Source organism: Acomys minous (assembly GCF_964271855.1).
Source record: "Acomys minous genome assembly, chromosome: 12".
Taxonomy (NCBI): domain Eukaryota; kingdom Metazoa; phylum Chordata; class Mammalia; order Rodentia; family Muridae; genus Acomys; species Acomys minous.
In genome coordinates, this window is record NC_140493.1 from 86,476,530 (window position 1) to 86,491,519 (window position 14,990).

The 14,990-nt window shown below is 39.6% G+C and overlaps 1 protein-coding gene across 10 annotated transcripts in view; it reads left to right on the forward strand.

Annotated features, from left to right (window-relative positions):
- Positions 1-14,990, forward strand: part of SPAG9 (sperm associated antigen 9) — a 133,961-nt gene that overhangs the window by 78,560 nt on the left and 40,411 nt on the right. For all 10 annotated transcript variants that reach the window (XM_084803315.1, XM_084803318.1, XM_084803317.1 and 7 more), the window contains 4 exons: positions 222-343; positions 8,922-8,979; positions 10,134-10,286; positions 11,703-11,754. In XM_084803315.1, the coding sequence (XP_084659441.1) occupies positions 222-343; positions 8,922-8,979; positions 10,134-10,286; positions 11,703-11,754 (385 nt within the window). The remainder of the gene's footprint in view (positions 1-221; positions 344-8,921; positions 8,980-10,133; positions 10,287-11,702; positions 11,755-14,990) is intronic.

Here is a 14,990-nt window from a genome sequence, read left to right on the forward strand (position 1 = left end):
GTGTGATACCAACCCAAGTAGCTGCCATTATTTTGTGTTTGCTGAGACTTCACTGTAGAAGCATAATTCTCTGTACTCACCACTGAGAAATCGTTTTATGTAAGTATTTTGTAGTAAATGGAAATCATAAGTAAGAAATTTCTATGCTGTTTAATCATTATGTTAAACGTCAGAAAGTCTTTGTAATATGTTGATTTGGCTTTGTTGTTTTTGTTGCATAGCACTCCCACCAAAGGCATAGAGAACAAAGCTTTTGATCGCAATACAGAATCTCTGTTTGAAGAACTGTCTTCAGCTGGCTCAGGCCTCATTGGAGATGTGGATGAAGGAGCAGATTTACTAGGTATGACAGCTCCTCTGGAGAAGAACCATACTGTTTAAAAATAGATCTCATTAATGACTTGATTGAAAATTCACTTAAAAGGTCCCCAGCTGCCCGATGGTGCAAGGTTATTGTACTTTAGCAATTATTTAGAGCATATTATTTGATATTATAAAATTTTTAATTGAAAGTACCTTCATGAATGGAAATGACAAAAGCTGAATTCATATTTAAATTCATATTTTAATTCATATAGCACAGTTTATTGAATTGCTGTATTCTAAGAATAGATATTATACATAAGGAGCACAGTGCAGGGTGTGTGTTTGTGTGTGTGTGTATGTGTATGCATACACATATATGATTGGTGGATAAATAGTTCCTGGCTTATATAAATCTCATGAGTTCTGTTGACCTTAATTAAATAGGCAATTATAACACTAGAATTTTTTTTTGACATTCACAGAGCATTATAATTTACCTCTGTGGGAAATGTAGTCATTTTGAAGTTTGTGTTGAACTCGGATTATAGCTAGCTACTGCTGCTGTGTTGTTCCCCTCTCCAGCACGCGCGCGCACACACACACACACACACACACACGTTTGTGTCATTGAGCAAATAGCTGGGAGTGGTGATGGAGTACTATATTCAACTCTTCCACTGTACATTTTCTGGGTGACCTTTGTCAAATTGATTAGCCCCTTTGTCTGTCTTGTCTTTTTATTGTGTTTAAATGAAGGAGTTGGCCTCTGTTGAAGGGTCTGGTAGATGGGTTTGTTGAGTAAAGCCAGTTAACCTCTTCTGTGTATCAGTTAAGTCTGATTGAAACAACCCTCCTCAGCTGGGTATAGTGCTACACACACCTTTAATCCCAGCCCTTGGGACATAGGGGCAGGTATATCTCTGTGAGGCTAGCCTGGTCTAGAGAGTGAGTTCCAGGACAGCCAAAGCTGTTACACAGAGAAACTGTGTCTCCAGCCCACCCACACCCCACCCCACCACCACCCCCCAAAAAAAAGAAAAAGAAAAGAAGGAAGGAAGAAACTCTCCTCTATGTTTTGTTTCCTTACTGTCTCTGATGGCTTGACTCAACAATATAAAGTTATGTAAAAGATAAGGTACACAAAAATGTCAAACAATTACCATTGGTTCCTTTAAAGCAAAAGTTTACTAACCTGTCCTCTGGGAAGTCTAAGGTTCCTTTCAGCATGCATTTTATGATTCTGGTTCATATGAATTAGTTTTAGCATACCTTCCTTGTAGTATAAAACTGTAGAAATTGATAGCCATAGCATTTTCAACAAGAGAGGGTTCTTTGACTCTCATTATACTAGATGATGACACTGTACTCAAAAAGCTGTGTTTGTCAGGTCTAGTAAATATGGTAAGGAGTCAACTCCATTAACTTATGTTAAATTTATTGATAACCAGTTATATGCTTGACATTGTGAAGGTTTTTGTTTTGTTTTTATTTTACATTATAAGTTCAGCCAGGCATAGTAGCACGTGCTTCTGCTTTCAGCCCTCAGGATGTGGAAGCAGGGTGGACTGTGAATGGCCAGCCTGGGCAACATAGGAAGACCCTACTTCAGAAAGTTAAAAGCAAGCCAGGTGGTGGCCGCACCCACCTGTAATCCCAGCAATTAGGCCAGCCTGATTTACAAAGAGAGTTCCAGGACAGCCAAGACCATACACAGAGAAACCTTGTCTTGAAAAAACAAAACAAGGGGCTGGAGAGATGGCTCAAGAGCACTGGCTGCTCTTCCAAAGGTCCTGAATTCAATTCCCAGCAACCACATGGTGGCTCATGACCATCCATAATGAGATCTGGTTCCCTCTTCTGGCATTCACGCACACATGGGGGCAGAGTGCTGTATAAATAATAAATAAATAAAATCTTTTAAAAAAAAAGAAAAGAAAAAACAAAAACCACACCCCCAAAACAAAAACAAAAACAAAACCAGAGGGAAATGCATGCATGCTTGTTGAATGCAACAGTTTCAGTTTCTGACAGATACTTAGGAAGTACATAACAGCCGCCAGAATCACTACCACTATGTCCTTTCTGCTGCCTTTTGAATGCAGTACTGAGGAGGATGACTGTGTACATTGCCTTATAAAACCTGTAGTATCACAAAATTTGAAGGTAGTCACTGTATAACTTTCTTTTGCTGTTGAGAATTAAACCACAATAGATGGTCTTTAGTTAAGACAACTCAGAAAAGGTTCAAACTCACACCGATCCACCTGCCTCTGCCTCCCTAGCGCTGAGGTTAAAGGCGTGTGCACCACTGCCTGGCTGAGTAAATTAGTTATAGAGTAAAAGCAAACTTCCTTGGCTTTCTTTCCATGCTGAAGGTAAGGGATAAGGACTATCCTAAGATACTCTTTCCTGCTTCGCAGATATTGGCATATATACTCTCTAGAGCATTCCAGATTATATTTTAATATATTAAGGTGAGTGGCTTACACCTGTGAAATACTTCAGTCAGAGATGATAAATGAGGGCCAGGGATGGGGCTCAGTCAGTAGAGTGCTTGCCTAGCATACAGGAAGCCCTGGGCTAATCCTTATACCTCTAAACCAGCTGTAGTAGCTAGCACACACCTGTGATAGGACAAAGTTCAGTTTGTCTTCGGGATACATGAGATCCCACTTTCCTGTCTTTCATTAATTAATTAATTAATTAATTTTTATGTGTATGAGTGCTCTATCTACATATAGACCTGCATGCATACCAGAAGAGGGCATCAGATCACATTATAGATGATTGTGAGCCACCATGTGGATGCTGGGAATTGAACAAAGGACCTCTCGATGAGCAGACAGTGCTCTTAACCTCTAAGCCATTTCTCCAGCCCATGAGACCCCACTTTTAAAAATAGGGTAAATGGTTTGTGTACAGTTCAGAGATGGTAATAATAAAGCTCACATAGCAAGGTGTACTTATACCAGCCAAAGTGCTTCCTAATCAGACCTAGGTTGACAAGGAGCTGTATAGTCTGTTTCTTGATCTCGTATTCGCTTTGCTAGGTTTTGTTGTCAAGCTGTTGTTCTAGAATTGTTTCCTTTAATCACTATACATATGTCCAACACAGAGGTTACTTTTTTCTCCTTTTAATAATTGAAAGATATAATCCCAATCATTTTCCTTTTGTTTATGTTTTTTTGTTTTGTTTTGTTTTGTTTGTTTTGTTTGAGACAGGGTTTCTCTGTGTAGCCCTGGCTCTCCTGGAACTCACTCTGTAAACCAAGCTGTCTTTGAACTCAGAGATGTGCCTGCCACTGATGGCATTAAAGGTGTTTGTCACCACCACCTGGCTTCATTTTCCTTTTCATTGACGTCTCATTCCTTAACTTTGTGATTTGGGATAACCTTTTTTCAGTTACTTTCTCTTGGACTGCTGTCTGTTACTTGGAAACCATACACTTGGTTACCTGTCTCCTAAGATGTTCTTTTTCTCTCCTCCTGTGGATTTTCAACCTCACTGTCTTTTACTAAGAGCACCCACACACACCCTCCTACCCTCCCCAGCCCTGGCTATATGGGAACTATTGGCAAACTTTTTGTTTCAGCTTCTTACTGCTGGAATATGGTAGGTGTGCACTGTAACTGCTTATTTTTCTATGCCTGTCCTTGCTCTGGATAATGGCAAGGAGACCTTATTGTTTAGTCACTATGACCAGGCAGGTTCACAGCTATTTTAACCTGACAGTACTGGCCCAGCCTACTTCCTGCCATGTAGCCTGTTATCTGACATTTATGTCTTGCCCTGGCACCTGCTTTCTCATCTATGTCCCGATGATGACCAGGCTGAGCGACAGGATCATGAGGGTTCCAAAAGGGGCTGGAGGGCATTTGCCAAGGAGACATGAAAAAAGTTGGATATATGAAACTGAAGAGAGGTAAAGAACCACATGGCAGAACATAGATTCATATAAATGCTTTGGCTAGTTGGAAGCAACAGCCTAGTATAAGGCCTAAAGCTATTATAAATATGTCTCTGTGTCATAATTCAGAGCAAAGGCAGGCATAGAAAATGTACAGTTACCGTGCACCACCATGCCTGTGTTTAGGTCCCTTCCTTTTTAAAAGTAAACACTCCACTTTCTGTGAATCCAGAAACTGCCTGTTACTCACCATCCTCCCTTTCCTTGTCCTGTGTTTCTGTTACTGTTTGAGATGTATCTGCTATGAGCTACAAACCATTCTAGATACTGGGACATAGCAGAGTAGAAAACAGACTCAACAGGAAGGACTTCTCCCGTCTTTGCTCCTCAGCTGCTCTGCTGCTACCACCGTTTTCCTTCACACCTACCTTGTTTTTAGTCTCCTTCTTTGCTGTACGCAGGGGTACCTTCTCAGTTATTTCACATGACTTCTAAACAACTCTGGACTTTAAAGCCATCCTAGTTGGGATTCGATACTATCAGACTTGTTTACATCCATCTCTACCTCTGACCATTGTTTTTTATTCTTTCTTTTTTTTTTTAAGATTTATTTATTATACAGTGTTTTGCTTGCACACCAGTTATACCTGGTACACCTGCACACCAGAAGAGAGCACCAGATCTCATTATAGGTGGTTGTCAGCCACCATGTGGTTGCTGGAAATTGAACTCAGGACCTTTGGAAGAGCAGTGTTCTTAACTTCTGAGCCGTCTCTCCAGCCCTGCTTTTTTTCTTACTGTGATACATTTTCTCTGCTCTTCTTTCACATATCTCATGTTCGTTTCTTTTTGGGTTTTGTTTGAAAATATGTATTTGTTCTTGTTGTCTTGTTTCTGACTTTTTTGAGTGTGTGTGTGTGTGTGTGTGTCTCTGTGTGTGTGTGTGTGTGTGTGTAACTTACTTTTATTTTATGTTCATTGGTATTTTGCCTGCATGTATGTCTGTGTGAGGGTGTAAATTCCATCTCAGATCAGTCCAGAGATCTAGACTGTTATTTTTATTCTGACCACTGGACACCCCTAAGATGTGGCCTGTGTCTGACATGCAGCGTTCAGACACCCCGTTGCATGTGCCTGCCTGCGTCTGATATGCAGAGTTCATTTAATTGTTGCCGTTGTCTAACCCTGAGTCTCCTTGTAACAGTGCTTCTATCTCGGTGAGTCAGGATCATTGCTGTCGTTGAGCTGCCTGTCTTAGACCGCTCACTTTTCCCTTACAAGCAGTCTTTAGGTCCTGTTTGTTCTCTCTAGTAAATATTTGCATATATACATCTTTATGGTCTCTTGCTTACATGGTATGTCCTCCAAGAATTCTGTTCTGGTCCCCCAATTAAAGCATAGTTTTCCCTGAACTGTTTGTCCATAGCAGTGAATTTCATTATGCCATTCTGCACGCTTCCCTGTGTTTCATGTACCACTCTCCTGGGATAGACTATAAGTTTAGTGCCAGGTACAACTGTGTCTTTTTCCCCTGTTGTTGTGTATTTAGCATAGCACGACATTTAAGTGAATAGCATTGTGAAATAATCCTAACAGTTTTGTTTCACTTTAAAATCTGTGATTTATGTTTTTTTAAAAAAATATTTATTTGTCATATATACATAGTGTTTTGCCTGTATGCACACCTGAAGAGGGTACTAGATCTCATTATAGATGGTTGTGAGCCACCATGTGGTTGCTGGGAATTGAACACAGGACCTTTGGAAGAGCAGCCAGTGCTCTTAACCTCTGAGCCATCTCTCCAGCCCTGTGATTTACCTTTTGAAATAGTCTTTTAAGTAGCTTTGTAAGAATGTATGCTACTAGGTACAGTGATACATGCATTGTCAAGGAGTTGCAGGTTATTCAGATGCCATATGCCCTTTTGTGGACCTAGCTTGACAGTTGTAAATAAAAATGGCAAAACAGGGTATTTTTCTTTCTTTGTTTTTGCTTATTTTTTGTAGGCAACATTTATGTATATATTATGTTATTTATACTTTAAATCTTGAATAGAGAAAAGGTCACGCTCCAAGTTGTATTTTTCTTATAATTAATTGCTTTTACTGATTCATTTAAAAATATTAATTTTGGATAATCTTGTTTACATACTATATTGTAAGAGAATTCTACATTGAATGTGTGTAAGTTTAATTTAAACTTTTGAAATTATAAGATATTTTCTCAGGAGTAGCCAATTTTCCCTTTATAATATTTATACTTTATTGTATATAGTTGATGGGTTTTCTATATTGGTTCAGTTTCTTTGTCAGATCTTTCTCATTTTAAAATAAATGGGTTTAGTTCTTGCTTTCTAAAAACAATCTAATTGAGTTTCTTGTTCATTTTTCTCTTGGGCTGCTTACCCAGGGGAATATTCTGGTGTGTATGTTTTAAATACTTTCCTATTGCTGCTTTTTAAGCTAGGTATTCTTGGCTGCTGTTCTCATTTGATGCTTTCTCATCATTTTTTTCCTTGCCTGACTTTTTTCTCTGCATATATTGTTAGCTTTTGTACTGCTCTACATGTTTGAGAGTGTGTTACAGTTATTATATAAGCTTTTGAGCAAGTGTGGGCAATGTTTCTTTTCTCTCTACCTTTACTAAAAAAGTTAGCACTAGAATTTAAGAAAATATCTTGGCATCATTTTGGAGATGGAATTTGGAAGCTTTCAGGTTCCCCACCCCAGTTTGGTGAATACGAGATGATTGAATGCACCACTGTTTCTGATGTGTGAAAATATTTGAAAACTTGTAATACAAAGTAGGAATCCATGTGTCAGCATTAAATTTTTAACATTCGCAGCTTGGTTTTGTTTTAAATAATTTAAAAGTCATTAGGAATATTAACTTTTTAAACTTTTTTGGTTTTTCTTTTTTAAAAAAGATTTATTTATTATGAATACAGTATGATCAGATCACATTATAGATGGCTGTGAGCCACCATGTGGTTGCTGGCAATTGAACTCAGGACCTCTGGAAGAGCACTCAGTGCTCTTAACTACTGAGCCATCTCTCCAGCCCCACTTTTTTTGCTTTTCAAGACAGGGTTTGTCTGTGTAGTTTTATCTGTCCTGGAACTTACTCTATAGACCAGGCCTGCCTCTGCCTCCTGAGTGCTGGGATTAAAGGTGTGTGCCACCATCACCCAACAGGAATATTAATTTTTTTTCTTTTTTAAAGTAAAAAGATATGCTAACTCCTTGGCCTTAAATAATATTCTTTAGAAATACTTTCTTTTTGTTTTCCTGAATTAAAAATATTGCTTCTCCTGCTTTGTCATTCTCCAACATTATATCATGAATCTTGGGGTGAGTGAATTGGGGGTTTTTTTTTTGCTTGTTTTGCTTGGGGTGCCCCCCCATTATTCTCCAGTGATATCTCTCTCTCTCTCTCTCTCTCTCTCTCTCTCTCTCTCTCTCTCTCTCTCTGTTTTTTGAGACAGAGCTGTTTTGTGTAGCCCTGGCTGTCCTGGACTCCCTTTGTAGACCAGGCTGGCCTCCAACTCACAGCGATCCACCTGTCTCTGCCTCCCGAGTGCTAGGATTACAGGCATGCGCCACTATGCCCGGCTCAGTCTTTTATGAGAAGCAAATAGCTTTATTTTTCTGAAAGATTGACTGTATTGAGTCTTACATTAAATACTCTATCATCTTATACTACTTATTAAAATATTGAGCACATCTGTAAAGTGACAAATGAAAATTATTGTTTCATGTGTGGCACTTTGAAGGGTACAAATTCAATTTATTGTGAGGCAGAATTTATGAAGCATTTTTAAGTGGATCAGAGAACATCCTTGCGAATGAAGGCAATCATCTTTATTTCTGCCTTTTGCACATCATTATGCATTGAGTCATAACATTGTGAGTCCAGATGTTTTTCATATCATGCATAGAACTTTAGAGATTAACAATATGTTTTCATGCTGTTTCTTACATAAAACATTTCTTGTTCTTTGTTTTTGCTTTACATGGAATGCATGGGCTTTAAGACCATAATTTCTTTGGTAAGGTTTCATCTGCCTTGGGGTTCTGTCTTTGGCCTTACTTCTGCTTGTCTTCTAGTCAAATATCAATTTTTTAGGCAAAAGCCTACAATAGCTATGATTTAGAAATAATTTTGACCCTTACCAATGCTCATTTTTCCTAAATAAATAGTACTTATTAAGAATATCTGGCAGAAAAGTCTTGATCCTCCTGAAATACTGTCTATGAAAAACAAAATGTCACTGGTAGATGTGAAGACCTGGCCAAGAAGAGCTGGGGCTGGTGGCTTGCGTCTGCGGCACCAGCTGTTGGCAAGTTGAGGAAAGAAGATGACTTACACCAAGGAAATTGAGACAGTCTGAGCAACGTAACATAGCAAGACCCATCTCAAAATAAACAAAACAAAACAAAAAAACCCAAAAAAACAAAAACAGCAGCAAAGAGATTAAGCCAACAAAAAACGTCAACTTTGGTCTGTAATGACTAGTTATTTATAATTTTCTAACCAATTCAATAAATATATCAAATAAAGTAGACAAAATAAGTTTAAAGGAAAGCCAAAATAATAAGACTTAGGACCATAGCTTATATGTAATATTTGCTTAATTTATTTTCAAAGTTTTTATTTTATTTTATTTTATTTTATTTTATTTTATTTTATTTTATTTTATTTTAATAGGAATGGGCCGTGAAGTGGAGAATCTCATATTAGAGAACACACAGCTGCTGGAAACCAAGTAAGTATAAAAGTTCAGCATGGAGTAGAAGATCATGAGTTTCTTCTGTCCAAGTCCGTGCCTTGGTATTTAACACAGCAGTGTGCCATCTCCTACCCCATCCCAGTCTCTCCTCAGCACCCGTGCAAACACAGAGACGTGATGTGGATAATACGCACTTTTTTGCCCTGATAGGTCTTATTGCTCTGGTATTTTTGTAAAACTACAGTTTTTATTTCTTTCCCACCATATGCGTATCAGTATTCTGAATGTGCCGTGCTCCTCTTTTTTCCTCTAAAATGTGCTATTTTATTACTCTCTTTACTTGGGTTTTTTACATTTCTGCATGAATGTTTTGACCTCTACCCAGCCACTTCTGTGGAGCTCTCTCCTTCATAGTTTTATATCCTTGAATAGTTTGTGGAGTCTTAAGGCCCTCGAGTAGTGTATTGGGGTACTGTTTAATGGGACAGAAGCATGTGTCCTGTTAAGAAGCAAATAGGGTCCACTTGTCAATTTGCTGTGCCAGAGCAATTTCGGAGCAATTATGTCTGTCCACACAGAATGCCACTAAGTGTAAACAAGGTAACACCCAACATGTCGGAATGAACTGTATCTCACACTGCTTTCTTTCAGCTTCTTTCTAATTTAAACTGCTTTTTCAGTCATTACTAAGGCAACAACAAGAGAATTTGACTGTATCATTGAGCAATAGCTTTGCAGAAACTTCAATACTAGTAGCCTTAGGAAGCTATTTGTTTGTTTTGCTTATTATTTGTTTTTCAAGCAGGGTTTCTCTGTGTGGCTATGGCTGTCCTGGAGCTTACTTTGTAGACTAACCTAGTCTTGAACTTGGAGGTGCACCTGCATCTGCATCCCAAGTGCTGGGATTAAAGCTGTGCACCATAACCACCTGACTAGAAAGCTGTTTTTTAAGTTTAATCTTTCTTAATGCTGACTTTATTTATTGGTGGTATATCTTGTTTTATCCACCATTAGCTTGAAAAGTATGAAGAGCAACCATTAAACTATTGTTTTATGGCTTTTGTCTATAGAAAACATCAGGAAGACTATACTGTAGTTCTCAATTGTTCAGCTTTGTGATTTGACAGTCACTTTAGTCTATAAAGATAGAAAAGATATTTGGAATGACACTTGAAATATGTGTTTTTTAGAAATGCCTTGAATGTCGTGAAGAACGACTTAATAGCAAAAGTGGATGAACTGACCTGTGAGAAAGATGTGCTGCAGGGAGAGTTGGAGGCCGTGAAGCAGGCCAAGCTGAAACTAGAGGAGAAGAACAGAGAGCTGGAGGAGGAGCTCAGGAAGTAAGTCCAGCCCTGGCCCTGCGCAGGCGCTGTCGCTGTCCCAGCCGCCCCGGGGCACACTGCTGCCCTGAAGTGAGCACTGTGCCGGGGTTCACACAAGGTTATAGCTGTCGTCCTGACACTGAGCCCTCAGCTCGCTCAGACCAGAAAGGGCCAAGAGCTGCTTGAAGAAAGTAAAGGGGCTCACTTATTTGCCTCTGCTGTGAGATGGCCTCTCTGTTTACCACTCTTTTAACCAAAATGTCCTGGGTTTGTTTTTTTGTTTTTTCTTATCTATCTTGTTGTCAAAAGTTATAACTGTGGGCTAGAGAGATAGCTCAGCAGTCCAGAGCATTTGCTTGCTCTTCCAGAGGACCAGAGACCACCCACACCAGGTAGTTCTCAAGTGCCTGTAACTCCAGCCTCAGGGGATCCACACCCTTTTCTGACCTCTGCAGATGCCCGCACACACACACACACACACACACACACACACACACATGCACGCTTGTGCGAGGTAAGGTGTAACTTGAAACAACAAGAAGCATAGGGCTGGAGAGACTGCTCAATGTAGGACTACTTGCTGCTTTTCCAGAGGACCTGAGTTCAGTCTCCAGTACCCAAATTAGCCTCACAATTTCTTGGTGCACACATACTACCTGGCATACACTCATACACAAATATAAATGAATCTTTAAAAAACAAACAAAAACACCCTGAAGTCTTCAATTAAGAAAATTAATTCTTTTCCTCCACTTAGCTTGCTTTTGTTGACATCATCTCGTGTGACTCACTGTGTATAGCATAGGATGGCTTTGAGCACGTCCTCTGACTTCAGTCTCTCAAAAAGCTGAGATTTCAGGCCTGTGCTGCATGGCTAACCTTTTAGAATCTGTTTTTGTAGATTATTTTTTGAGACAGGGCTGCATGCAGCCCAGGTTAGCCTTAAAACTTATTGTGTATCTGAGAATGACGTTGGATTCCTAATCCTCCTGTCTCCACCTCCAAAGTCCATAGATCTCAAGCGTGCACCACCATGCCTGCCCAACTTGATTTTGTTTTGTTTTAAGAAGTGTTGTGGGGCTGGAGAGATGGCTCAGATGGCTCAGCAGTTAGGAGCACAGACTGTTCTTCCAGAAGACCAGGTGTAGTCCCCCAGCACCCGCATGGCGGCTCACAGCTGCCTGTGACTCCTGGTCCGGGGCTCCAGCACCTTCACACACACATGCATGCAGTCAGAACACCAGTGTACGTGAAGTAAAAAGGTGTTGTGATGACATTTTTCCAACTTGGAGGCAACAGCCTGCTACCCTTTGGGCAAATTAAAAATAATCCTTTAGTGGCAATTAAAACAGCTTCCCTATTCTTTCAGTATTTTTGAAAATGAGCTCAATTCTAAAAACATTGTCTTTCTTTCTTTTTCCCCCCCCTCACTAGAGCTCGTGCAGAAGCTGAAGATGCAAGGCAAAAAGCAAAAGATGATGATGATGTAAGTTTATGATTTGGGACTATTTATAATCTTTTTGATATTCTGGGAGTGTCTCACTAATAGTATTTAGATAAACTATAAATAAATAAAAGCCTTTGAAAGGAGACATGTTTGTGGGTCATAACTAGGCTGGTTCATACTTCCACATGGCACCCACGTGCTGGGCTTCCTGGTCGTGTGCTCACTTTTCCTGAGTGGCTGGGCGCTCTGCCCTGTGCTAGCATGCTATTGCTTCTGACTTTTATAAGGTGCAGTTTTGTTAGGTAGCCCAGACAGGCCTCCAGCTTACAGTCTTCTGACCACACACATCGCACATACTGTGGCACACTAGAGTGTGCGCACACACGACTGATTGATTGATTGATTGATTAAATAAATTGCCTGCCTGTATGTCTATGTGCCACGTCCGTATAATCCAGAAGAAGGCATTGATTAATTTAGTTGACAAATTAATTCAATGTTTTAGATGGCCTTGCAAGATGTTTCAGCATGTCAAGGTGCTTGTTGCCAAGCCTGATGGCATGAGTTCAGCCCCCAGGACCACATAGAAGAAAAAGAGAACTGACTCCCACAAGTTGTCTTCTGGCCTCCACATGTGTATTTTTGGAATGTGTGCATACACACACATACATAGATACACATCACATACAAAATGCAAAGGCACACTAAATAATAAATGTAAATGTAATTTTTTAAAGCCCAGAATATTGCTAAATATGTCCTCCACCCTAAAGGAAGCTATGATTCTTTATCATTTATTTAACTAAAAGTAATTTCATCATGTAAATATACATATTGTCCTAATTATCATGAACTGTCAACTTGCCCCATACCACAGTCACCTCACTTGAGTGACTGTCTTCATTGGCCTGGTCTGTGAGCATATCTGTGAGGGACTGTCTTGTTTGCCAGTTGATACAGGAGAGTCAGTTATGGGTGGTACCATTCCTAAGCAGGTGATTCTGGGCTCTATAAGAAAACAAAGCAAGCATGGGCCAGAGAACAAGCCAGTAAGTAGCATTCCTCCATGGTTTCTGCTTCAAATTCTGCTTAGGTTTCTGCCTTCATTTCCCTGGATAGACTCTGATCTAGAAGTATTAAAAAAAAAAACCTCTCCCCTAAGGTACTTTGGACCGCTGGTTTTTTGGTTGGTTAATTGGTTGGTTGGGGTTTTTTTGTTTGTTTTGATCCACCTGCCTCTGCCTCCCGAGTGCTGGGATTAAAGGCATGCACCACCATGCCTGGCTGGACCACTGTTTTATCAGAGCACAGGGAGAAAACTTGACACAACTCACACTCACACACTCAAATACACACACACACACACACACACACACACACACACACACACACACACACGGCATTTCCATGAAGATCTTACAATAGCATGTTAAGTCTCATATATATATATATATATATATATATATATATATATATATAATTTTTTTTTTGAGACAAAGCTTCTTTGTGTGTAGCCTTGCCTATCCTCGAACTCACAGGGATCTCTTGCCTCTGCCTCCCAAGTTCTGGGATTAAAGGTGTGTGCCACTACGCCAGGCCAGCCTAAATTTTTTATCCCTTCCCTAAAATATGCATTAATTTTTGTTTCTGGAACATTCTCATTTTGTAGCTCTTATTTGGCTTGATCACTATGTAGATCAGGCTAGCTTCAAACTCAGAGATCCACCTGCTTCTGCCTCCTTAGTACTGGTATTAAAGGCGTACACTATCACACCCAGCATCATAATTCTTTAATAAAATATATAAATAATGTTTGTATTTGGAAATTAAATTTCCTACTTCTGTATATTTCTACAAAGTATGGTTTTGTTTAGGAGCAGAGAGCTTGACTCAGTAATAGAGCACTTGGCTAGCATGCTTCAGGGCCTGGTTCAATGTCTAGTACCACAGAAACACTTTTGCATCGTGGAGATTTGCTGTTTTCTTAATAGTATAGTTTGAGATTCATTTGAGTTGTAATAACTGCTGTAGTTCATTCTTAACATCCATTATGTGTATGTTCTACAGATTTTCTGTTTTATTGTTAATGAATATTTAGGGTAGGTATTTCAGATTTTTATCACAAGAAACAATGTTGTTGTTAAAAGCATTATTATGAACTAGGTGTGGTGATACATGCTTATAAACCCAGCATGTAAAAAGACTGAAGCAGGAGAATAGCAATTTCGGGCTATATGCAAAGAAGTCAATTGTAGTAGCCTGGATTATATAGTGAGATCTCATCTAAAACAAAAAATAGCCAGGTGTAATGGTGTGCCCCTTTAATCTCAACATCCAAGGCAGGAGGATTTTTGTGACTTTGAGGCCAGTGTGTTCCACACAAGGAGTTCCAGGGAAGCCAGTAAAAGAAAACAAAGAAGGGGGCTGGAGAGATGGCTTAGTGGTTAAGAGCACTGGCTGCTCTTCCAGGGGTCCTGAGTTCAATTCCCAGCGACCACAAGGTGGCTCACAACCATCTATATTGGTATCTGGTGCCCGTATGCAGGTGTACATGCAGATAGAGCACAGAAAGGAAAGAAAGAAAGAAAGAAAGAAAGAAAGAAAAAGAAAAGAAAGAAAACAGAACATTATAGTGCCAGCCTTCTGGCATAAAGACTCTGGGGAGGTCTTGGATTTGGTTTTTGTTTGTTTCAGAGTATATACCTAGTAGTGGTATTACTGTGTTACAGAATTCAGGCCTTATTTTGTTCTGTTTTTCAAGACAAGGTTTCTTTGTATAGCCTCAGCTGTCCTACAAAAGCTCTGTAGATCAGGCTGGCCTCAGACACCTGCTTTTGCCTTCCCAATGTAGATATTAAAGGTGTGCGCCACCACCAGGCAGAATTGAGGTTTTTTGTTACTTGTGGATGCCTTTTGTTTGAAGAGGCGAGCTAAGTTTTGAGGCAGGAAGACTGCTAAGGGCTGAGTTCACTGTTGAACTGTTCCAAGATTTCAGTCTTGATCTAAATATACATACATGCTCTTTTCAACAAAACAAAGCTCTATTATTAAGCCTGCCTGCTTCCCCAGAAGAAAGTTGAGAAAACAGCACAGAAGATTACCTTGGATATGCTCTTGAGAACCTTCCTTCTGTATATATAATCCATCCTATTCTGCAATATTTCTCACTTAATCTTGTGTTTCTACTGGTGGTTTTTGTTTGCTTGCTTGCTGTTACTGTTATAGTTGGGTTCTTTAGCAACTAGATAATAGGTTCACTATTTATGTTGGCCCCT